This window comes from Perognathus longimembris, chromosome 7, assembly GCF_023159225.1.
Source record: "Perognathus longimembris pacificus isolate PPM17 chromosome 7, ASM2315922v1, whole genome shotgun sequence".
Lineage (NCBI taxonomy): Eukaryota > Metazoa > Chordata > Mammalia > Rodentia > Heteromyidae > Perognathus > Perognathus longimembris.
Window position 1 is genome coordinate 14,451,851 of NC_063167.1, and position 19,451 is coordinate 14,471,301.

The following is a 19,451-nucleotide window of genomic DNA, read 5'->3' on the forward strand; positions in this document are numbered from 1 at the left end:
GAAGCCAGGGACAGTGCTCAGGCCCTGAGTCCAAGGCCCAGGACTGGCCAAAAAAATAAATAAATAAATAAAAAAAAAACTGTTCCATGGGGCTGGGGATATGGCCTAGTGGCAAGAGTGCTTGCCTCATATACATGAGGCCCTGGGTTCGATTCCCCAGCACCACATATACACAAAATGGCCAGAAGGGGCGCTGTGGCTCAAGTGGCAGAGTGCTAGCCTTGAGCAAGAAGAAGCCAGGGACAGTGCTCAGGCCCTGAGTCCAAGCCCCAGGACTGGCCAAAAAAAAAAAAACACACACACACAAAAAAACTGTTCCATGTCCTCTCACAGTAGTGGTGGATGCTGGGACGCATTCTCTGTGGGTGATAAAGGGACTTCCCACGAGAATCCCCATGTGGGAAGGAACTAACTACCTGTTTCGTCCCTTCTTTTGCAATGGATCTGAGACTTAACTACTTTTTATTTATTCATTTATTATTTCTCTTTGAGGCTGGGATTTAACCCAGGGTGAATGCTCCACCACCTGGGCCACGCCTCCACGCCCAGATCGCAGATCTTCCATACTTTAATGATCAGTATACTATATTCCATTTCTTTGATGTGTGGGAAGATCCCCCTGTGGGTGGGGAAGAGAAGTTTACTTTATTCAACGATGGCACTACAAGAGAAAGTCAAAGCAGCGCCCAGTCGTCAGGGCCCCCTGGCCCGGCCTGGCACTCCAACCATCACTTCACGTTGGTCAGCTTCACAGTCCAAGCAAACTTCACTGGGAGACTCGAGGGGGGCAACGAGGGTAGAGAGATCAGGATCCTGTCCGTGGAATCTTTGGACCATCTCAGAACTCCATGCATTCCCAGCATGGTTATCTGCAGAAAAGAAAAAGCAGTGGGAACCTCAGCCAGGCACTGAGGAGTACACACTCTGCCCTGCGGGGAAGGGAAGCAGTGCTCTGGACAGGGAGAGAGGACAGTGTAACAGGGCCCGGATGTAGGAGGGGCCTGAGGATGGCAGGAAGGAGGAGGGAAGGCCTGTTAGTTTCTTTTTTCTGAGGTTTGAACTCAGGGCCTGGGCACTGTCCCTGAGCTTCTTTTGCTCAAGGCTAGCTCTCTACCACTTGAGTAACAGCTCCACTTCTGGCTTTTTCTGTTGATGTGGTACTGAGGAATTGAACCCAGGGCTTCATGCATGCTAGGCAAGCACTCTGCCACTAAGCCACATTCCCAGCCCACCTTGTTAGTTTCTTTAGAAAAGTTAACAACTGCCGGGTGCTAGTGGCTCATGCCTATAATCCTAGCTACTCAGGAGGCTGAGATCTGAGGATCACAGTACAAAGCCAGTCTGGGTAGGAAAGTCCATGAGACTCCAATTAACTACCCAAAAAAGCAGAAAGTGGAGTTGTGGCTCAAGCAGTAGTGTCATCCTTGAACAAAAAAGTTCAGGGATAGTGACCAGGCCCTGAGTTTAAGCCCCAGGAACAGCACAGAAAAACAAACAAAACAAAAAGCTGGATGTGTACTGCGCGTGGGAGTGAGGAAGAGTGTTGAGTCTAAGCGGCAAACGGTGAAGCAGCAAAAATGCTTGGGCCTTGCTGCCACATCTCCAGTCTGAGAGTCTGTAGCCCAGGCTGGCCTTGAACTTGCTACGTAACTCAGGCTTGTTTTGAATCCCTGGTTCTCCTGCCTCACCCTCTGGAATGCTGGGAATACAGGTGTGTACCACCACAACCAGTGTGGAGTTTTCATGGGCAGGCAAAGATGGCCACACAAAATGAACTCATCAAGCACTGGAGGACAACCGGATCACTCCAGTGCTGACACAGAGGTCTGAGTGTTCTGGAGGGGAGGATGGCAGCCCCGGGACCTGATTCTGGACACATTGCACATCATATAGATGTGGCTGGCTTTACTCTGCAGCAGCATTCCTCCCATGACTGTTTCTGAATCCTCTAAGATCACCAGCCGAAGTGTGTGGAACAAGGTCTGTGTTATGCATGGCCCAGATGTGTTGCATGCAGCATGGCCAGTATTCATGGAGAGGAGCCCTGACCCGGGGGCGTCCTGTGCTGTCCCTGCACCCTCCCGTCCCACAGCGACTAAAGGAGCAGGATACCTTAAGGCCATTATGCACTTCAGTGGCTCCCTGTTCAGAATACAAGTGTCAGCAAGTAGCTAATTCTGCGCGGAGTGAAAATATGAAGACCTTGGATGTGCACAGATAGCTGTGTTTCTTGGTGCCACTTTGTGGAGGGCTGGTGGAACTCTGGTGGAAACTCTGGTGACCACAGTTGTGTGATGGAAGCCAGGAAAGGTGACTTGTAAAACTGCGCACCTATCCAGCTAGAGCAGGTCCCACCCCTCCCCCAATCGAGCTGGACAGGGTTGTAGGAAGGAGGGGCTGCAGGAGCAGCTCTCATGGTGACTCCACCTATTGTGCCTGGATCACAATGTCTGGCCACGCCCCTCTCTATCAGACCAATAAGATGCAAGGATTGAGGCCACGCCCACATTCCGTGCTGCCTAGCAGCACTGGTGTCCCCTCTATTGGCTTACACCACTACCAGCAGTTGAGGGAGGTAGAGGTGCGGAGTGGTGCGTGAGCAAATGGAGGTGATTTTGGAGAAACAGTGAGGAGTAGACGTAGTTGGTGGTGATTGGGAGAACAGAGGTGGTTTCAGACAGCCTGGGAATGTGGCCCCCACACCTTCCACATCCCTGAGCAAACAAGATGAAAAAAGTTAGCTGCAGGAAAGAAACTACTGCAAGAATATATGCAGAGGAATTGTCCTGATGGGATCTGCAGAATCCAAGACAAAGAAGAACATTAAAAAGGGAGGTAACAGGGGCTGGGAATATGGCCTAGTGGCAAGAGAGCTTGCCTCGTATACATGAGGCCCTGGGTTCAATTCCCCAGCACCACATATACAGAAAACGGCCAGAAATGGCACTGTGGCTCAAGTGGCAGAGTGCTAGCCTTGAGCAAAAAGAAGCCAGGGACAGTGCTCAGGCCCTGAGTTCAAGGCCCAGGACTGGCAAAAAAAAAAAAAAAAAGGGAGGTAACCCCAATCTAAACACCACGGGGGACTGTAATTTAACTGAGGGTGTAGCCAAGGTCCATGTTAACCCTGAGCCTCCCCTTCCACTGGGTACAGTCAGAGATGCCAGGGTTAAGAGTGTTAGTGGTCCCAATAACATCGAGGACCTTGAAAGGTGCTACCAACACCTGGTACTTGCCCTGGACTCCAGCGGAATACAAAACCAGCAGCTGTGGAGTGAGATTGAACAACGGCAGCAGGAAAACAAAGACCTGCAGGATCAGCAGGGGAAAGAGAATGAAAAGACGGGCTGTGTGCAGGAAGCACTGAAAACAGAGCTGGAGCTCTACACGCTATCAATACAGAACTTGGCTTCAGAAAAATTCAATTTATAATCTGCCCTGGCCCACATGCAGCAAGCGGGCAATGAAAGAGAACTGGAGCAAGGAGGTCTTGCCAGCTGCCTGCAGGCTTCAGAGCAAGGTGTCGTAGAGCTAGAGATGGCATCGTCTGCAGTCTCCATCACACAGAAGGAGACCGACAAAAACAGCATAGAGCTTATTAAAGACCTGAATAGCGTGAAGCTGCAGCTCCAGAAAAAGACCAGAATGAAGACCTGGAGAGGATGAGAACGCAGAGCTGCAGGAGAGGCTGGAAGTGCTCCTGACACAGAAAGCCGCCAAGAAGATCAAAATTCAGGAGTTACAACACTACAGGAGAGGGCAGAGTGGGAAAGACAGCTGGACAACATGAAAGAGTTGGTGACGGCATAAAAGGTGGAGAGAGACACTTGGGGAGGACCTGAGGGTGGAGATCCAAGGGGAAAGAGAAAGTGCAGCAGCTCTAGAGCAGATGAGCCAGCTGAGAGAGGAGAAAGAGCAGGGGGGGAGGCAGGTGTGGGAGCTAGAAAGCAGCTGACGGAGCTGCATCCCCCGCAGCCCCCTGCAGGGCCATCCCAGGCTGAGCAGCAGCTGCAGGCCCAGGCCTACCAGATGCAGGAGGAGCTCAAGAGCCTGGAGGAACAACGTCACATCCAGGTACAGGAAAACCAGAGGCTCGGCCTCCAGAATGTGGAGCAACCGGGGCAGCTGCAGATACCGGAGAAGAAGGTGGAGTAATGGGCGCAAGATCCTCGAGACAATGGAAAAGGAACAAGGGACCATGAGATGCACTCTCTTGCTCAACGATCAGCTGGCCCAGCTGCAGGATGCCTTCCACAGGCTGAATGTTGAGGAGGAGCTCGCCAGCATCCTGCACTCGGAGCAGCAGGTGAAGCAACATCTGCAGGAGAAGCTGGAGCAGTTACAGGAGAAGTTAGAAGAGTGGAAAGAGGTGGCTGAGTTAAAGAGCCAAGCAGCTCACAATCTGCAGGAGCTGCGTGACCAGTCCCTGGCCCAGCTGCAGGAGCTCAGAGCCACCTGTGACCAGCACAGGGCCTTCCATCAGCGGCTGACCTCAGGGGAGGAGGCCCAGCCGCAGCTCCTGCTGAGGCAGACCCAGCTGCAGGAGCAGGGGCAGAGCAAGTTGGGGTCCCTCAAAACTTACAGGATACACTGAAGTGCCTGGAAGCAACAAGATAGGAGGATGAACACCTGCAGGCCCAGCTGAGTTTCCTGGCTTTCCCTAGGGAAAGTGAAGGAGTGAGCAAAGAAGAGAAGGGTGAGAAGGCGACTCCCCCTTACATGACTGTTTCAGAGGACATAGACAACCCACAAACCATGTGGGATTTTTACCTACAAGTACTATCCATTGCTGAATCAAGGCAGGTGAGGCTTAGCTGGCAGCTGCAGGAGCAGCGGGCCCCCTGCGGGTGTCTGAGTAACCTGGCGGCCCAGTACCAGAGAAAGGTAGAGCGCCAGGCCCTCCTCCCCAAGAGCTGGAACCACGCATGCCTAGGGAGAGGAAGGAGACACAAGTGGCCAAGAAGCTGAAAATCTGCTTCATCTATGACCTGTCCAACAAGATGGACCACCAGAATCAAGTGAATGACTCCACCATCAATGCAGCCACCCAAGAGTCCCTAGTTTTCTATAAAGAACAGATGCAAGTCCTGGATGAGCTGTATCAGGAGAAAGATGAGTGTCAATCAGCTGTCCCAGGCGAAGAGGGAGAAGAAGGAGGAGCTGCAGGAACTGCTGTTGCACCTCACAGGTGAAGGTGTGGAGTGCCAGGACAAGCCATTGGAAGCCGCCCACACCCCACCTGCTGAGGCAGCCTCAGACCTGTCAGGCTTCACGAAGGTGGAAGCTATGGAGGAGCAGAAGGGTTGTGAAAAGGTGAAACTTGAAAACAACATGGAGCCTGCCCAAGCAGAGGCTGGGGTACCACGCTCCCTGGAGGACCCCACCACAGAGCAGATCCTGCCAGGTGTCTGCCATCCAGCACCAGCAAGCGCTTACAGGCTTGGGCACAGAGACCTTCCCTTTCTTCTCCACACTGATGCAAATGACGGGGAGGCTAACTACAGGCCAGACAGGGCAAGGGCTGCTGGGTGGTGGCCAAGTTCTAGGGTCATCTAATAGCCCACTGGTTGCCAGGGAATAAGGCCCATGTGATTGATGGTTATTACCAAGAGTAGAAAGATGGGGGGGGCGGGCTGGGAATGTGGCTTAGTGGTAGAGTGCTTGCCTAGCATGCACAAAGCTCTGGGTTGGATTCCCAGCACCACCTACACAGAAAAAGCCGGAAGTGGTGCTGTGGCTCAAGTGGTAGAGTGCTAGCCTTGAGCAAAAGGAAGCCAGGGACAGCATTCAGGCCCTGAGTTCAAGCCCCAGCAACTGGCAAAAAAAAAAAAAAGAAGGGCTGGGGATATGGCCTAGTGGCTAGAGTGCTTGCCTCGTATACATGAGGCCCTAGGTTCGATTCCCCAGCACCACATAGACAGAAAATGGCCAGAAGTGGCGCTGTGGCTCAAGTGGCAGAGTGCTAGCCTTGAGCAAGAAGAAGCCAGGGACAGTGCTCAGGCCCTGAGTCCAAGCCCCAGGACTGGCCAAAAAAAAAAAAAAAAAAAAAAAAAAAGAAAAGAAAAGAAAAAGGAAGATGGGGAGTGATGGCAGAGTTTTCTATCAGAATGTTATATTAGTGATATTTTATGAATGACTTCCATATTAGCATCTCATATTATTATGCTAATTTATGGAGTATTCACAATTATTTATTTTTTAAGGAAAAAAATTGTATTTCCTCAAATGAATTATTTCATTATTTAACATATGTTGGTGCATTCATGCATTTAAAAATCATATTGTGCTGGGAATATGGCCTAGTGGTAAAGTGCTCGTCTCGTATACATGAAGCCCTGGGTTCGATTCCTCAGCACCACATATATAGAAAAAGCCATGAAAGGGCACTGGCTCAAGTAGTAGAGTGCTTGCCTTGAGCAAAAAAAAGCCAGGAACGGTGCTCAGGCCCTCAGTTCAAGCCCAGGACTGGGAAAAAGAAAAAGAAAGGAAAAAAGGAATGATTGAGGCTCCTTACCTTTGTCATTATGGTAGTTTTGGGGGATTTAATCTTCAAGACTCCATGTTCTGGCCAATGCATAAAAATGGCATAAACTGTTGATCCTTTGGAGGTATACCTGGCAACAAAGAAATATCATTGTCTAAGATTTCTGGCATTCCCCTTCAATCACCTACCAAATCCGACCCTGCGGTCAGCCTGTCACTGCTGCTGGGAAACATAATAACCCGAACCCAATTTAGGTCTGGAGGATGGAAGTAGTCTGTAAAACTTGCAGATCAGCCAGGCGATGGTGGCTTACGTCTGTAATCCTAGTTACTCAGGATGCTGAGATCTGGGTATCACAGTTCAGCCTGGGCGGGAAAATCTGACTGGATCTCCAATTAACCCATAAAATGCTAGACTGGAGGTGCAGGTGTGGCTCATGGGGTAGAGTGCCAGGTGGGGGGGGGGGGGAGGAAGGCAAAGGAGATCATAAAGAAACAACCTTGCACATATCTCCTCTTTTCCCCCTCACAGGGTATAGTTTTCTAGTTACAGAGGGCCTAACCCAGGCTGACCTCCAACTCCCAGTCCTTCTGCTTCAGCCTCCCAAGTGCCGGGATTATAAGTGTGTACCACATATGGCAGAAATTCTCTTTAAACTCTTTCCAGGCACCAGTGGCTCATGCCTGTAATCCTAGCTACTCAGGATGAGATCTGAGGATGCAGTTCAAAGCTTGTACCGGCAAGAAAGTCCATGAGACTCTTATCTCCAATTAACCACCAGAAAACCAGAAGTAGCACTGTGGCTCAAGTGGTAGAGCGCTAGCCTTGAGCTGAAGAGCTCAGGGACAGTGCCTAGACCCAGAGTTCAAGCTTCAAGACCGGGGGTGGGGATGTGGGGGAGCCAAAAACTTGCTGGGTATGGCAGTACACATTAACTATAGCTACTGGGAAGGCTGAGGCAGGAGGATCACATGAGCCCAGGGCCAGGATGGGCAGCTTGGCTGACCATGAGTCAAACAATAAAAACAACATATTGACTCTTGTACTAGTCCTCTCACTATTTCACTACAGCCATTTCCTTTAGTGTTCATCCTTAAAACTCCAAATCCATGAAAGAATAACAGAAAATATAACTCCCCCTGATGAAAGGAAGACAGACAGGAAAACAAAGTTGTCCTAGGACCTTACCATGTTTGGAAAAAGATTGGGAAAAAAAAATCACAAGCCATTCATGCAAGGCTTTTTGCTTTGTGCTGGTACTGGGGCTTGAACTTAGGCCCACTGAGCTCTCACTTGGCTTCCCTCAAGGCTGGTACTCCACTACTACTGGCTTTTTGCTGGTTGACTGGTGATAGGTCTCCATTCTCAAATCTCAGTCCCCTAAGTAGCTAGCTATACAGGCAGGAGTCAGCCACGTCCAAAGCGATAAACGAGCCAAAGACTGAACTGCTTGGGGTCTTGTGGGCATTCACTGTTTTTGGATACTTTCTGGACAGTTGGTGCTAGGCACCTTGCCTACATTCATTTCATCTTCACAAAACTCTATGCAGTATATCATCCCATTCTGCAGTGGAACAAAGTTGAGGCCTAAGGTAGAATAGACAGCAGTCCAAGGCCAAAGAGAAGGACTTAGGATGGGACCCTGACCTTTGTTGATGCTATGGGAGCATCGATGAGCAGCATTTCCAGCGGGGTAAGGGAGCAGCCACAGTTTGGGTGACATGCTTTGCAGCCCCATTGCCCCCCCAATTCTGGTGGCCTAGGACATAACCCAACAGGGACACCAAATGGATAGCACAAGAGCAGCCATGGCGCAGACAGGTGAGCAGCGGCTGGGGCTCACCACACAGAATTCTCCTCTTGCACCCTCCACGGTCTGGTGGAGTAGATGGCCTCGCCGCTGACATTCAGCCATTTGCCAATGGTTAGCAGCCTTTCTTGGAAGATAGGGTCAATCAGTCCTTCACGAGTGGGTCCAATGTTGAGCAGATAGTTGCCTCCCAAGCTCACTGTCTTAATCAGTTCCTACAGAGGCAGAAAAAAGGCAGGCCAAGCTGTGGATGCTCAGCTTGGCAGATATGGGAAAGAAAACCTAGGTCACAGACTTCCTGCCCACCCCCACCCTCACCCTCCTTTTTATCTTTGTTTCCCTTGGGTTCAGAGGCTTGAACTCTGGGCCTGAGTGCTATCTCCAAGCTCCTGTTGCTCAAAGCTAGCACTCTACCACTTGAGCCACAGCTCCACTTCTGGCTTTTTCAGTGATTAATTGGAGCTAAGAGCCTCAAGGACTTTCCTGCCCCTGATGGCTTGGAACTGCTATCCTTAGATCTTAAGTTTCTTGGATAGCTAGAATTACTTATTTCATGTGAACCATTGATCTCTGTCCCTCTACTCCCTTTTTTAGTGCTGTTACTGGGGCTTAAACTCAGGGTGCTCTCTAGCTTGGCTTTTTCCTTCAGGGCTGGTGCTTTACCATTGGAGTCACAGGTCTATTTTTGGCTTTTCAAAAAAATAATTTAGGGGCTGGAATATGGCTTAGTGGTAGAATGCTTGCCTTGCATGCATGAAGCCCTGAGTTCGACTCCTCAGCACTACATAAACAGAAAAAGCCAGAAGTGGCGCTGTGGCTCAAGTGGCAGAGTGCTATTCTTGAGCAAAAAGAAGCCAGGGACAGTGCTTAGGCCCTGAGTTCAAGCTCCAGGACTGGCAAAAAAAAAAAAAAAAAATATATATATATATATATATACACACAGATATATATATATATATATACACATATAAATTTTATTGCTAAGGTATGACTTCTAGAATTTTGGTCATTAATTGGAGAGGCGTCTTGATTGGCTGGCTTCGACCCATGATCCTCAGGTCTCAGCCTCCTGAGTAGCAAGGATTACAGAAGTGAGCCTCCAGCAGCCGGCTTCATCAACAAAACTTTAATGAAGGAAACTCTCAGATCTACTACTTGCCACACTAATGTTACTAGGGCTGACAGTGTGACCAGAGGCAGAGCACCGAGTCCCTGAGTTCAGTCCCCAGCACTGAGAGAAAAACCAACCTAACACAACATGGCGGTGCTTACCGAAATGATCTCATAGGCGGGTAAGATGTCAGACAGGAGTATGTCACACCGGTAGCCCCAGGATTTTTTGTCGATACTCGTGCACATTTCCCACTTGTGATCTGGCAACTTCTTGGGCTTGTACTTATCCTGACAGTTGAAGTATCCGCCGTGGTGGCAGGAGCAGCCCTGACCCCATCGGTCATTCACCACCACCTTGTCCTAAAGGAGGAAGGAGGCCGGGCCACTGTGGTGCAGCAGCTCCACAGGGCAGCCCAACTGGAGGCAAGCAAAGGAAATCTAGCTACAGCAGAAGTTTTCTGATCTGCAGTGCTCTGGAGGACCACCTAAGTCTAGGGACGTCTCAGGTGGTCACATGGGGTGCTACTGCCCTCTAGTGGGAAGACACCAGGGCTGCCAGTACCACCCCCAGCAACCCCCCCCCCCCCCCCCAACACACACAGATGGAAAACCACTTAAGTCAGGGCTGGGAGATGCTGTCTTACAGGGCATCTGGGATAGAAAATGCTTTCAGGAGAGGGGCCATGGAGGAGGAACTTGCCTGAGCAAGGGGCCCTAGGCAGGATTTCCAAAGACGAAGTTAAGAGTTTCGATGAGATTTGTCATTTCTTTTTTTCCTGGCAGTGCTGGGGTTTCAACTATGGGCCTTGCACTCACTGACCTTGGTGCCCTATCACTGAGCCCCTCGGCCAAGACATTTTTTTTTGCACTTTATGCTGGGGCCAGCTGGACTGGGATCTTCCTGTGAGTGCTTTGCTTTGTTGCTGGGATGACAGATGCACCCCAGTGTCCAGCCCTGTGCTTCCCCTGAGGTTGAGATCATGAGAGTTCTGTGAACTTTTAGCCCAGATTGGCTTTCAACTGCCACCTCCAAGCTCTGCCTTTTTTTTGGGGGGGGGGGGAGGCAGTCCTGGGGCTTGAACTCGGCCCAAGTGCTCTGTGCTCCTTTTTTGCTCAAGGCTAGTGCTCTACTATTTGAGCCACAGAGCCACTTCTGGATTTTTCTGTGATTAATTGGAGATAAGAATCTTACTGACTTTCTTGGCTGGGCTGGCTTCAAACCACGATCTCAGCCTCCTGAGTAGCTAGGATTACAGGTGAGCTACCAGCTCTTGGCCAAGCTCTCTGCTTTCTAAATAGGCATATAGACAGAAACCACGATGCATAGGTCCTTCTTTTTAAGAATTACTTTGCTGTTCTGACACAAGGCTCTCTCAGCTACACACTGGACCTAAACTTCAGGTCCTTTTACCTCCATCTCCACTGCAACTGGGATTAAAGGAAAGTCAGCAAGCTAGGTGCTGGTGGCTCATGCCTGTGATTCTAGCTACTCAGAGGCTGAGATATGAAGATCATGGTTTGGAGCCAGCCCAGGCAGACAAATCCAAGGCACTCTTATAGCCAATTAACCAGCAAGAAACCAAAAGTGGAGATGTGGATCAAGTGGTAGAGCTCCAGCTTTGAGTGAAAAAGCCAAATGAGAGCATGAGGCCCTGAGTTATAGCTCCACCACTAGTAATAAACAAATGAGAATAATCAGAATTAAAGACAAAAAGAAGCTAGGCACTGGTAGCTCATGCCTGTAATCCTAGTTACTAAGGAGGCAGAGATCTGAGGATTCAGGTCAAACTCAGCCTGGGAAGGAAAGTCCATGAAACTCTTACCTCCAATTAACCACCAGAAAACCAGAAGTGGGGCTGTGGCTCAAAGTGGTAGAGCACTAGCCTTCAGCACAAGAGCTCAGGGACAGTGTCTAGGTTCTGAGTCCAAGCCCCATAAATGACAAAAAAAAAAAAAGAGACAAAAAGAAAGCTTATACTCAGTGAAGGGAGACTAAAGAGGAAGTATAAAGATCCTGTAGGTCTGTATTGATGGTCTGAGATTTCTGCAGTCCTCAGTGGTAGTACTCTCCATCTTAGCTATTGGTGGCATTATTATTTTGATAAGGTTTCATGGTATCCAGGCCTGGCCTGGACTCATAAGCCCCCTTAAGCTTCCAAGGGCTGATTATGGGCATGTACTACCACCACATCTGGCCAAACTTCCTTTTACCACAACAGACAAGTAAGAGAGAAGTTAGGTAAGTGTCTACCTTGACAGGACTGTCATTGTAGAGCCAGGCAAGAAAACTTGTGGAGTTCCAGTAAGTGGCAGGGCATTCCCAGTCCCCATCAGACCAGATCAGATCGGGCTTGTAACTGGAAGACAGGGATCACAGAGGTTTATCACCTGGATATGGTTACAGTACAGTCCTTTTTGTGTGTTTCTATAATGGGGGTTGAGTTCAGGGCCTTCCCTTAGCGTTTTTGCTCAAGGTTGGTGCTCTACATATGCAACCTGCCTCTAGTCTAGCATTTTTGTTAAATGTAGAGAGTCTCATGGACATTCCTGCCCTAGCTGACTTTGAACTGCAATCCTCTGGACTCAGCCTCCTGAGTAGCTAGGATTACAGGTGTTAGCAGATAGCACTCAGTCATTAGTCTCTTTTCTGGTGACACAGCTGGAAATAATGGAGCGAGAATGAATTCACGCCTGCCTGGTGCAAATCTTCTCTATACTGCACAGGGAGACCAGGAGCAAGCTCTGGGAAAGGCTGCTTCCCTGAGCAGTGATGGGCAGGCAGGCAGTCTGGCTGTGTACTGGCAGCCATAGTCACTGCATAGCAATGACGTCATTGGCTCTTGGGACTCTGGCTAGATTAATCCCATTGCAGAGGTAAAGAAAACAAGACCTAGAAAGAGCAGGTGCTTTGTTCAAGGCCACATAGTCAATAAGAAAAAAGAACCAGGATTTGAGTCATACCATTTCTCTGATGCAAGAGTTTTGTGTACGTATGAGCGTGTGTGTGCATGCACCAGTACTGGGACTTTAACTTCAGGCGTGGGTGCACGCAGTCCCTTAGCTCTTCTCACTCAAGGCAAGCACCCTACCACTTGAGCCACAGCTCTCCTTCTAGCTTTTGGGTGGTCAACTGGAGATGAGGGTCTCACAGACTGACTTACTTACCTCAAGCCTCAGATCTCATCTCCTCCGTAGTCAGGATTAGAGGCGTGAGCCACTGATGCCCAGCAAGATTTGTTATTGTTCTAAATGAGGGTGCAGGAAAAGATGACTCCCTCTCAGCTTCAGAGATCCCCCACTCCAACGGGCCCCCCCAACTGTGACAATGGGACATTGGCATAGAACATGGTACAGACTAGCGACTAATCCCAAATCAACTGTGATCACTTTGCAGATAAGGATTGTGCTGAGCACGTCCTCTGCAAGCCTGGGCAGTCACTTGTCACTCTCAGCCCTTACAGGGAAGTCACTGAGCCTTCTTCACAGCATGAGAACCCAAGGCCCAGGGCTGAACTGTGATGACAACACGGGGTTCCAGGCAGGCTCCCTTAGCCCACAGGCCTATCTCCAAGGTTCCGACGGGGTAGATGGCTTGTAAGGAGAGAACAGAGGGGCTTCCGAGCCTTGAACTCAGAGCCTCATGCTCAGCTTATTTGCTCTTGGTTGGCACTCTACCATTTAAACCACAATTCTAGTTGGGCATTTTGCTGGCTGACTGGAGGAATGTCTTGGACTTTTCTGCCCGGGCTGGCTTTGAACAGAAGCCCTCAGATCTCAGCTTCCTGAGTACTGAGGATTATTACAAGTGTGAGCCACCAGCAGGCAGAGAGGTTTTTTGTTTTGTTTTTTCCCCCCTCCCAGTTGTGGCACTTGAACTCTGGGCCTGGGTGCTGTCCCCGAGTTCTTCAGCTCAAGGCTAGCACTCTGCCACTGTGAGCCACAGCACCACTTTGGGTTTCCTGGTGGTAAATTGGAGATAAGAGTCTTGTGGACTTTGCTGCCTGGCCTGGCTTCTAACCGTGATCCTTACATCTCAGCCTCCTGAGTGGCTCCTGAATGACTAGGATTACAGGTGTGAGCCACCAGCACCCAGCAGGAAGAGAGTTTTTATTGTTTTTGTTTTTGTTGGTCATGGGGCTTGAACTCTGGGTCTGTGTGCTATTCCTGAGCTCCTCAGTTCAAGGCTGGCGCTTCACCACTTTGAGCCACAGTGCTACTTCTGGTTTTCTGGTGGATAATTGGAGAAATGCAATCCTTAGCTCTCAGCCTCCAGAGTAGGTAGGATTATAGGCATGAGCCACCAGGGCCCATCTGGAAGAGAAGTTGGTTTTTTTTTGCCAGTCCTGGGGCTTGAACTCAGGGCCTGAGACTGTTCCTGGCTTCTTTTTGCTCAAGGCTAGCACGCTACCACTTGAGCCACAGCACCACTTCTGGCTTTTTCTATACATATGTGGTGCTGAGGAATCAAACCCAGGGCTTCATGTATACGAGGCAATATCCCCAGCCCCACTGGAAGAGAGGTTTTTTTTTTTTTTTGGCCAGTCGTGGGCCTTGGACTCAGGGCCTGAGCACAGCGCCACTTCTGGCCGTTTTCTGTACATGTGGTGCTGGGGAATCGAACCTAGGGCCTCGTGTATCCGAGGCAGGCACTCTTGCCACTAGGCTATATCCCCAGCCCTGGAAGAGAGGTTTTGACACTAGCATCTCGGGTTCTGTAGGACTGCTCCAATTTCACTCCAAGATCACATTGCGTAAGTTTTGAAAAGCAGGAAGAGCCAGGCATCCGTGGCTCACACCTGTCATACTTGCTACTCAGGAGGCTAAGATCTGAGAACTGCAGTTGGAAGCCAGCCTAGGAAGAAAAATCCATGAGATTCTTATCTTCAATTAACCAGCAACAAGTTGGAAGCAAAGGTATGGCTTAAGTGGTAGAGCACCAACTGTGAGCAAAAAGTGAGAAGCAAAATAAGGAAATAAGTGAGAAGCAAGGCCTTGAGTTCAAAGCAGCCATACCAGCACAAGGGAAGAAGAAAAAAAGCTAGGAGGGAAGAATCCATTTAGGATTATTTGACGTCTTGTAGGCTTCCCGTCATACCTGCCTGGGTCTCCCTCCCCTTTATCAGTGACTTCTAAGAAGCTCAGGTCTCACTGAGAAAAGTGATGAGGCCACGGCCACTGCTGCTGCTTACCTGTTCACAAGGTGGTACAGCTCTGGCATTGCCTTTGTGTTGACAAAGTGCTGGGTTTTGAGATCGTTTTTCTTATCAATGAGGTACAACGGATGAAACCACTCCATGAGTGAATGATAGAGGCCATAGCGGATGTTCCTAAACAGAGAAACGGGGAAGCAACTGGCCTCACTCGAGGAACAGGTCAACCGTGTGAGGACAACTCCGTTCCACTACCTTCTACACTTCTGTGAGATCCTGTGAGGTTCTTGCTTAAGCAGAAAGATTGGCTTTCCTATATTTTGTATGACATGGCTCAAGTGGGAGAGCACCAGCCTTGAACAAAAATGTTAAGAGGCAGCACCCAGTCCCTGCATTCAAGCCCTAATACTGGCACAAAAAAAGGGAGGGGGGGATTAAAAAACACACCACGAAAAACGAACACTGAAGTGTACAGATGAGAAAGGACTGAATTGTCTCATGTGACACAGGGGCTGGATTCCTACACACTGAGAATAGAGGCTCCAACATTCTAGACCTGGTCAACACCAAGATCTACTGGACATGTAGAGCAGATGTCCAGGACAACTGAAGGACATGGTACTGGACACTGAGTACTGAGTAGGACAGGAGTTGGCAAACTCACCCTTGGAGGCCCAGGGAGTACTGTGGGCTTTGTAAGCTGTGTGGTCTCTACCTTAGCTTTCAAAGCGCACCTTGAAAGCCGTCCTAGGCGATGCGGGAGTGACTTTTGGATTTATACACCTAGACTGTCGACCTGCCCTTCCAATAGACAGCATGTTCACTAGTGAGGCTGGGTTCCAGACTTTAGGATTTACACACACAAACCATCACATCAACCTGCCCCTCCAACAGACATCATGCTCACAAGTGAGGCTGGGAATGGCACAAACACCACTCCCCACCTCCACCCTCCCTTTTTTTCTGCCAGTACTGGGTCTTAGAACTCTGGGCCTAAGTCGGATGCTGGTGGCTCATGTCTGTAATCCTTGCTACTCAGGAGGCTGAGATCTGAGGACCCCAGTTCAAAGCCAGTCTGGGCAGGAAAGTCCATGAGAGTCTTATCTCCAATTAGCTGCCAGAAAACTAGAAGTAGGGCTGTGCCTTAAAGTGGTAGAGCACTAGCTTTGAGCAAAAAGAACTCAGGGACAGCACCCAAACCTGAGTTCAAGCCCCACGACTGACAAACAACAATAACAACAACAAACCCTCTGAACCCAAGCACTGTCTCTCAGCCTTCTGCTCAGTTTTCTGGTGGTCAACTGGGGATAAATCTCATGGACTTTCTTGACCTTGAGGTTTTGGACTATGATCCTCAGATCTCAGCCTCCTGATTACAGGCATGAGCCATCAGTGCCTGGTCCATTTTTTTCTTCTTATAGGCAAATATACCCACATTGCAGGGTTCTAGTCCCATCTCTGGGACTAGAGGTGTGGCTCAATGGTGGAGCATGTGCTCAGCACGCAACAGGTCCTGGGTTCAATCTCCAGGACCAAAAGAACCAAATTCTTCCTCTGACACTTACTCTGACTCTTTTGTCTTGGACAGTCACTTTCTATTAACTAACACATATTAGGGAACATTAATTAGAATCAACTGTATGCTTCCTTTCCTTAACTAATGTTTTGCAGGTACTGGAGTTTGGGCACAGGGCCCTTGGTAGGCAGATCCTCTACAACCACTTGAGCCACATCCCCACCCTTTTTTTTTTTTTAGTTATTTTTTTTAATCCAGGTATTGAAGGGTTTTTTTGTTTTGTTTTGCTTTAGGTCTATGGCAAGGCCATTCTCCTACCTATGGTCGCCTGCATAGTTGGGAATCACAGATGTAAAGCACCTCACCTGGCATTTTTGTTGAGATGGGGGTTTCACTGCCTTTTTGTTGGGATGGGCCTCAAATCAAGAGCCTCCTCATCTCAGCCTCCCAAGTATCTGTGATTACTACTGTGGGCCACCATACACAGCCTTGTTTCTTGATTTTTTTGTTGTTGTTGGTGGTGGTGGGGCTTGAACTCTGGGCCTGGGTGCTGTCCCTGAACTCTTCAGCTCAAGGCTAGTGCTCTACCACTTGAGCCACAGCGCCACTTCCAGTTTTCTGGTGATTAATTGGAGATAAAAGAGTTTCACGGACTTCCCTGCCTGGGCTGGCTTTGAACTTGCTCCTCAGATCTCAGCCTCCCTCCTAAGTAGGTAGGATTATAGACGTGAACCATCTATGCATAGCTCCTGGTTGTTGTTTTTTTTTTTTTCCCCCTGTTTTAACTGCCCTTCTCAGTTCTCAGCTTGATGTACCACTCTCCAAACCCTCCTTGTGTTGCTGGCTAAGTTGGACAAAGATGAACCCTGGTCCCTGGCACCCATCCCACACTGGAGAAGGCCCTACATTGGAGATGGAGTATTGTGATTACACTGGTAGTCTTCACCCAATCAGACACAGTGAGGAAATGGATGGCACCACCCCAGGTCACATGAAAACTGCTAGGTCCTAAGTCCTCCTCAAGTTACTGGCTAAATGCAACCTTAGAAAACACCCAAGAGCAGAGAAGGCACGGGCAGCTGGATTTGACAAAATGGCAGGGCTGTCATCCACAGACACGCACCTCTCCCGGAGAGCTGCTCCTAACTCACCAACCAAATCACGATGGGCACCCACATCCTTTGAGTTCCAGTTCCAAGATGTGGGACTTGGCCAGTTTGTGAAGCCTTCATGATGCTTTGCTGTCAGGACCACATACCTGTGCACAAAACCAAATGAGAGGCTGGGCAGTGGTGGCTCATACCTGTAATCCTAGATACTCAAGAGGCTGATTTGAGTATTGCCCTTTCAACACCAGCCCAGGCAGAAGTCTGTGAAACTCATCTCCAGTTACACACACACACACACACACACACACACACACACACACACACACACCTGGAGCTGTGGCTCAAGTGGTAGAGTGCTAGTCTTTCCTCCCATTGGCCAATTCCATCCTTCCTACTGCCCCATCAACCACTCAGAAGCTGAGTGGTTATGGTCTGGTTTCCTATCAGGCAACAGGGCCCTGAAGACCTCCTTCAGGCCTGACTTGTCCTCAACAAACTAAGCCCTACTTCCCTCCCCACATGGGGTACATCCCAGCTTTCTGTTCTTCCAAAGCGGAACCCACACTTCCAACAGCTTGCAACACAATACAAAGCATTCTAGACTATTGCGCAAGCCCCTCCCTGCCCGCCCCCCACCCCGCAGAAGCGTAGGGTTGGGAGCATCTGCACGGCCGCCCCAATAAACTGCACCCCAGGCCCCCTTTCTTTGCATCTTGGGAACATCAGGGTTGAAAAGAACTCGTGCAACTCTCCCATCACCATCCAGCTAGAAGTGGCTGATGGCCCCACTTCACCAATGGACAAGGACCAGACTCCAAACCCCAGATTTGGAATCCCGGGGTCTCGTCCATCTGAGAGAGTCTGGAGGTAGGGGCCCAAATGGAAAGGGACATGGGGAATCGCCTAGCCCTAGCTCAAGCCTCTCAATATACAGATGTAGATCGCCGTCCTGAAATCTTCCTTGTTCGTTGACACCAGATGCACAGGCTCCTTAAGAGCAGGGGTACCACGTTCACGTCTGCAACCGTTAGGAGGCAAACACACCAGCGCCCGGGGTGCTGGCCTGGGCGTGGCCTGGGGCCGGGGGGGGGTCCAGTCCCTCACCTCACGGGCCCGGGCCCACACTCACTTGGCCCCCGAAGCCTCGAACAGGTCAGCCCACTGCTCCGGGTGGAAGAAGCGCGCGGTGAACTGCGGCCCGAAGTCGGCGTAGGTGAAGCCGGGCGGGTAGTGCTGGCGCATGAAGTCGCGGTAGCTGGGTATCGCCTCGCCCTGCCAGTGCCACCAGAACCACTCGCTGCCCCACGCCGGCACCGAGAACACGCCCCAGTGCACGAACACCCCGAACTTGGCGTCGTCGTACCAGCTCGGCAGCGGCCGGGAGTCCAGGCTCCCCCAGTCGGCGGTGTACCGGCGCGAAGGTGCCGTGGCCGCCTTGATCGAGACCACCACCAGCCCGGTGACCACCCAACACAACCAGCACACCGACTCCCGCATCGCGGCTTCCGCATCTACACGGTCTCCTCCCACTGCGCAGGCGAGGGCGCGGGAGCCCCGCCCCCCCGGACTGACGATTGGCTCAGAAGTTGTTAAAGAAAAGTAGGGGGCGGGTCAATTCGGAGAGAGAGCCCTGTCCCTCCATCGCCCTCTAGTGTTGAAACGGAGAAAACGCAAGGAAGGCGTTGACCGCGCGGTGTCTTTCTGTCTCTCTGTCTAGGATGAGTCCTGGTTCTCCGCACACCTGCCCGGGCTTTGCGATTTAACCTCACAGTAAAATCCCTGGGCAGGGCTGGGGATATGGCCTAGTGGCAAGAGTGCTTGCCTCGCATACATGAAGCCTGAGTAACTAAGATTACGGGCATCAGGTGCCAATAGCACCCTGTGGAAAGAAGCATTTTGAGGAAATGAGAGGGAAACGTGGTGCTGAAAAAAGACATTGAATGAGCCTGCCTTGGGAATTCTGAGAAATTTCAGAGCATACCATTTAACTAGGAAAGCAAGAGCTCACCAGTTGGGGTAGTTCAGGGGCACAGTGCTGGCCTTCCATGTAGAGGTGCTGGATCAATCTCAAGCACCATCAAACTGAAGTGATGAAGAGAATCTGTTGCTTTGCTGGCTTTCAACAACAAAGTTTTGCCAACACCGGTTCTGTAGTGTTCAGTGTAAAACTTTTCTTTTGCTGTTCTGTAGTGTTCAATGTAAAACTTCTCTGAAGCTGGTCCCTGCTGTAAAGTTATGTAGTTGTGTTTACCCAACTTGCTTTGAACTTGTT

At 50.1% G+C, this 19,451-nt stretch overlaps 1 protein-coding gene across 1 annotated transcript; it reads right to left on the reverse strand.

The window, feature by feature from the left end:
- Positions 1-458: 458 nt before the first annotated feature.
- Positions 459-18,699, reverse strand: Fuca1 (alpha-L-fucosidase 1). The gene is made up of 8 exons (XM_048350507.1): positions 18,309-18,699; positions 17,194-17,328; positions 14,594-14,731; positions 11,656-11,761; positions 9,564-9,764; positions 8,325-8,506; positions 6,512-6,611; positions 459-869 (listed from the first exon to the last, which is right to left on the reverse strand). The coding sequence occupies exons 1-8, from the start codon at positions 18,674-18,676 to the stop codon at positions 729-731; spliced, it is 1,371 nt and encodes a 456-aa protein (XP_048206464.1). The 5' UTR covers positions 18,677-18,699; the 3' UTR covers positions 459-728.
- Positions 18,700-19,451: the final 752 nt, after the last annotated feature.

What these genes read in the sequence shown, in the direction of transcription:
- Fuca1 (XM_048350507.1), bottom strand. Translation starts at nt 18,676, where the DNA reads ATGCGGGAGTCGGTGTGCTGGTTGTGTTGGGTGGTCACCGGGCTGGTG. An exon ending in TTCGAGGCTTCGGGGGCCAA is followed by an intron (nt 17,329 to 18,308) that starts GTGAGTGTGGGC and finishes TTTTGTGCACAG; the next exon opens with GTATGTGGTCCTGACAGCAA. An exon ending in GGAGCAGCTCTCCGGGAGAG is followed by an intron (nt 14,732 to 17,193) that starts GTGCGTGTCTGT and finishes TTCTCTGTTTAG; the next exon opens with GAACATCCGCTATGGCCTCT.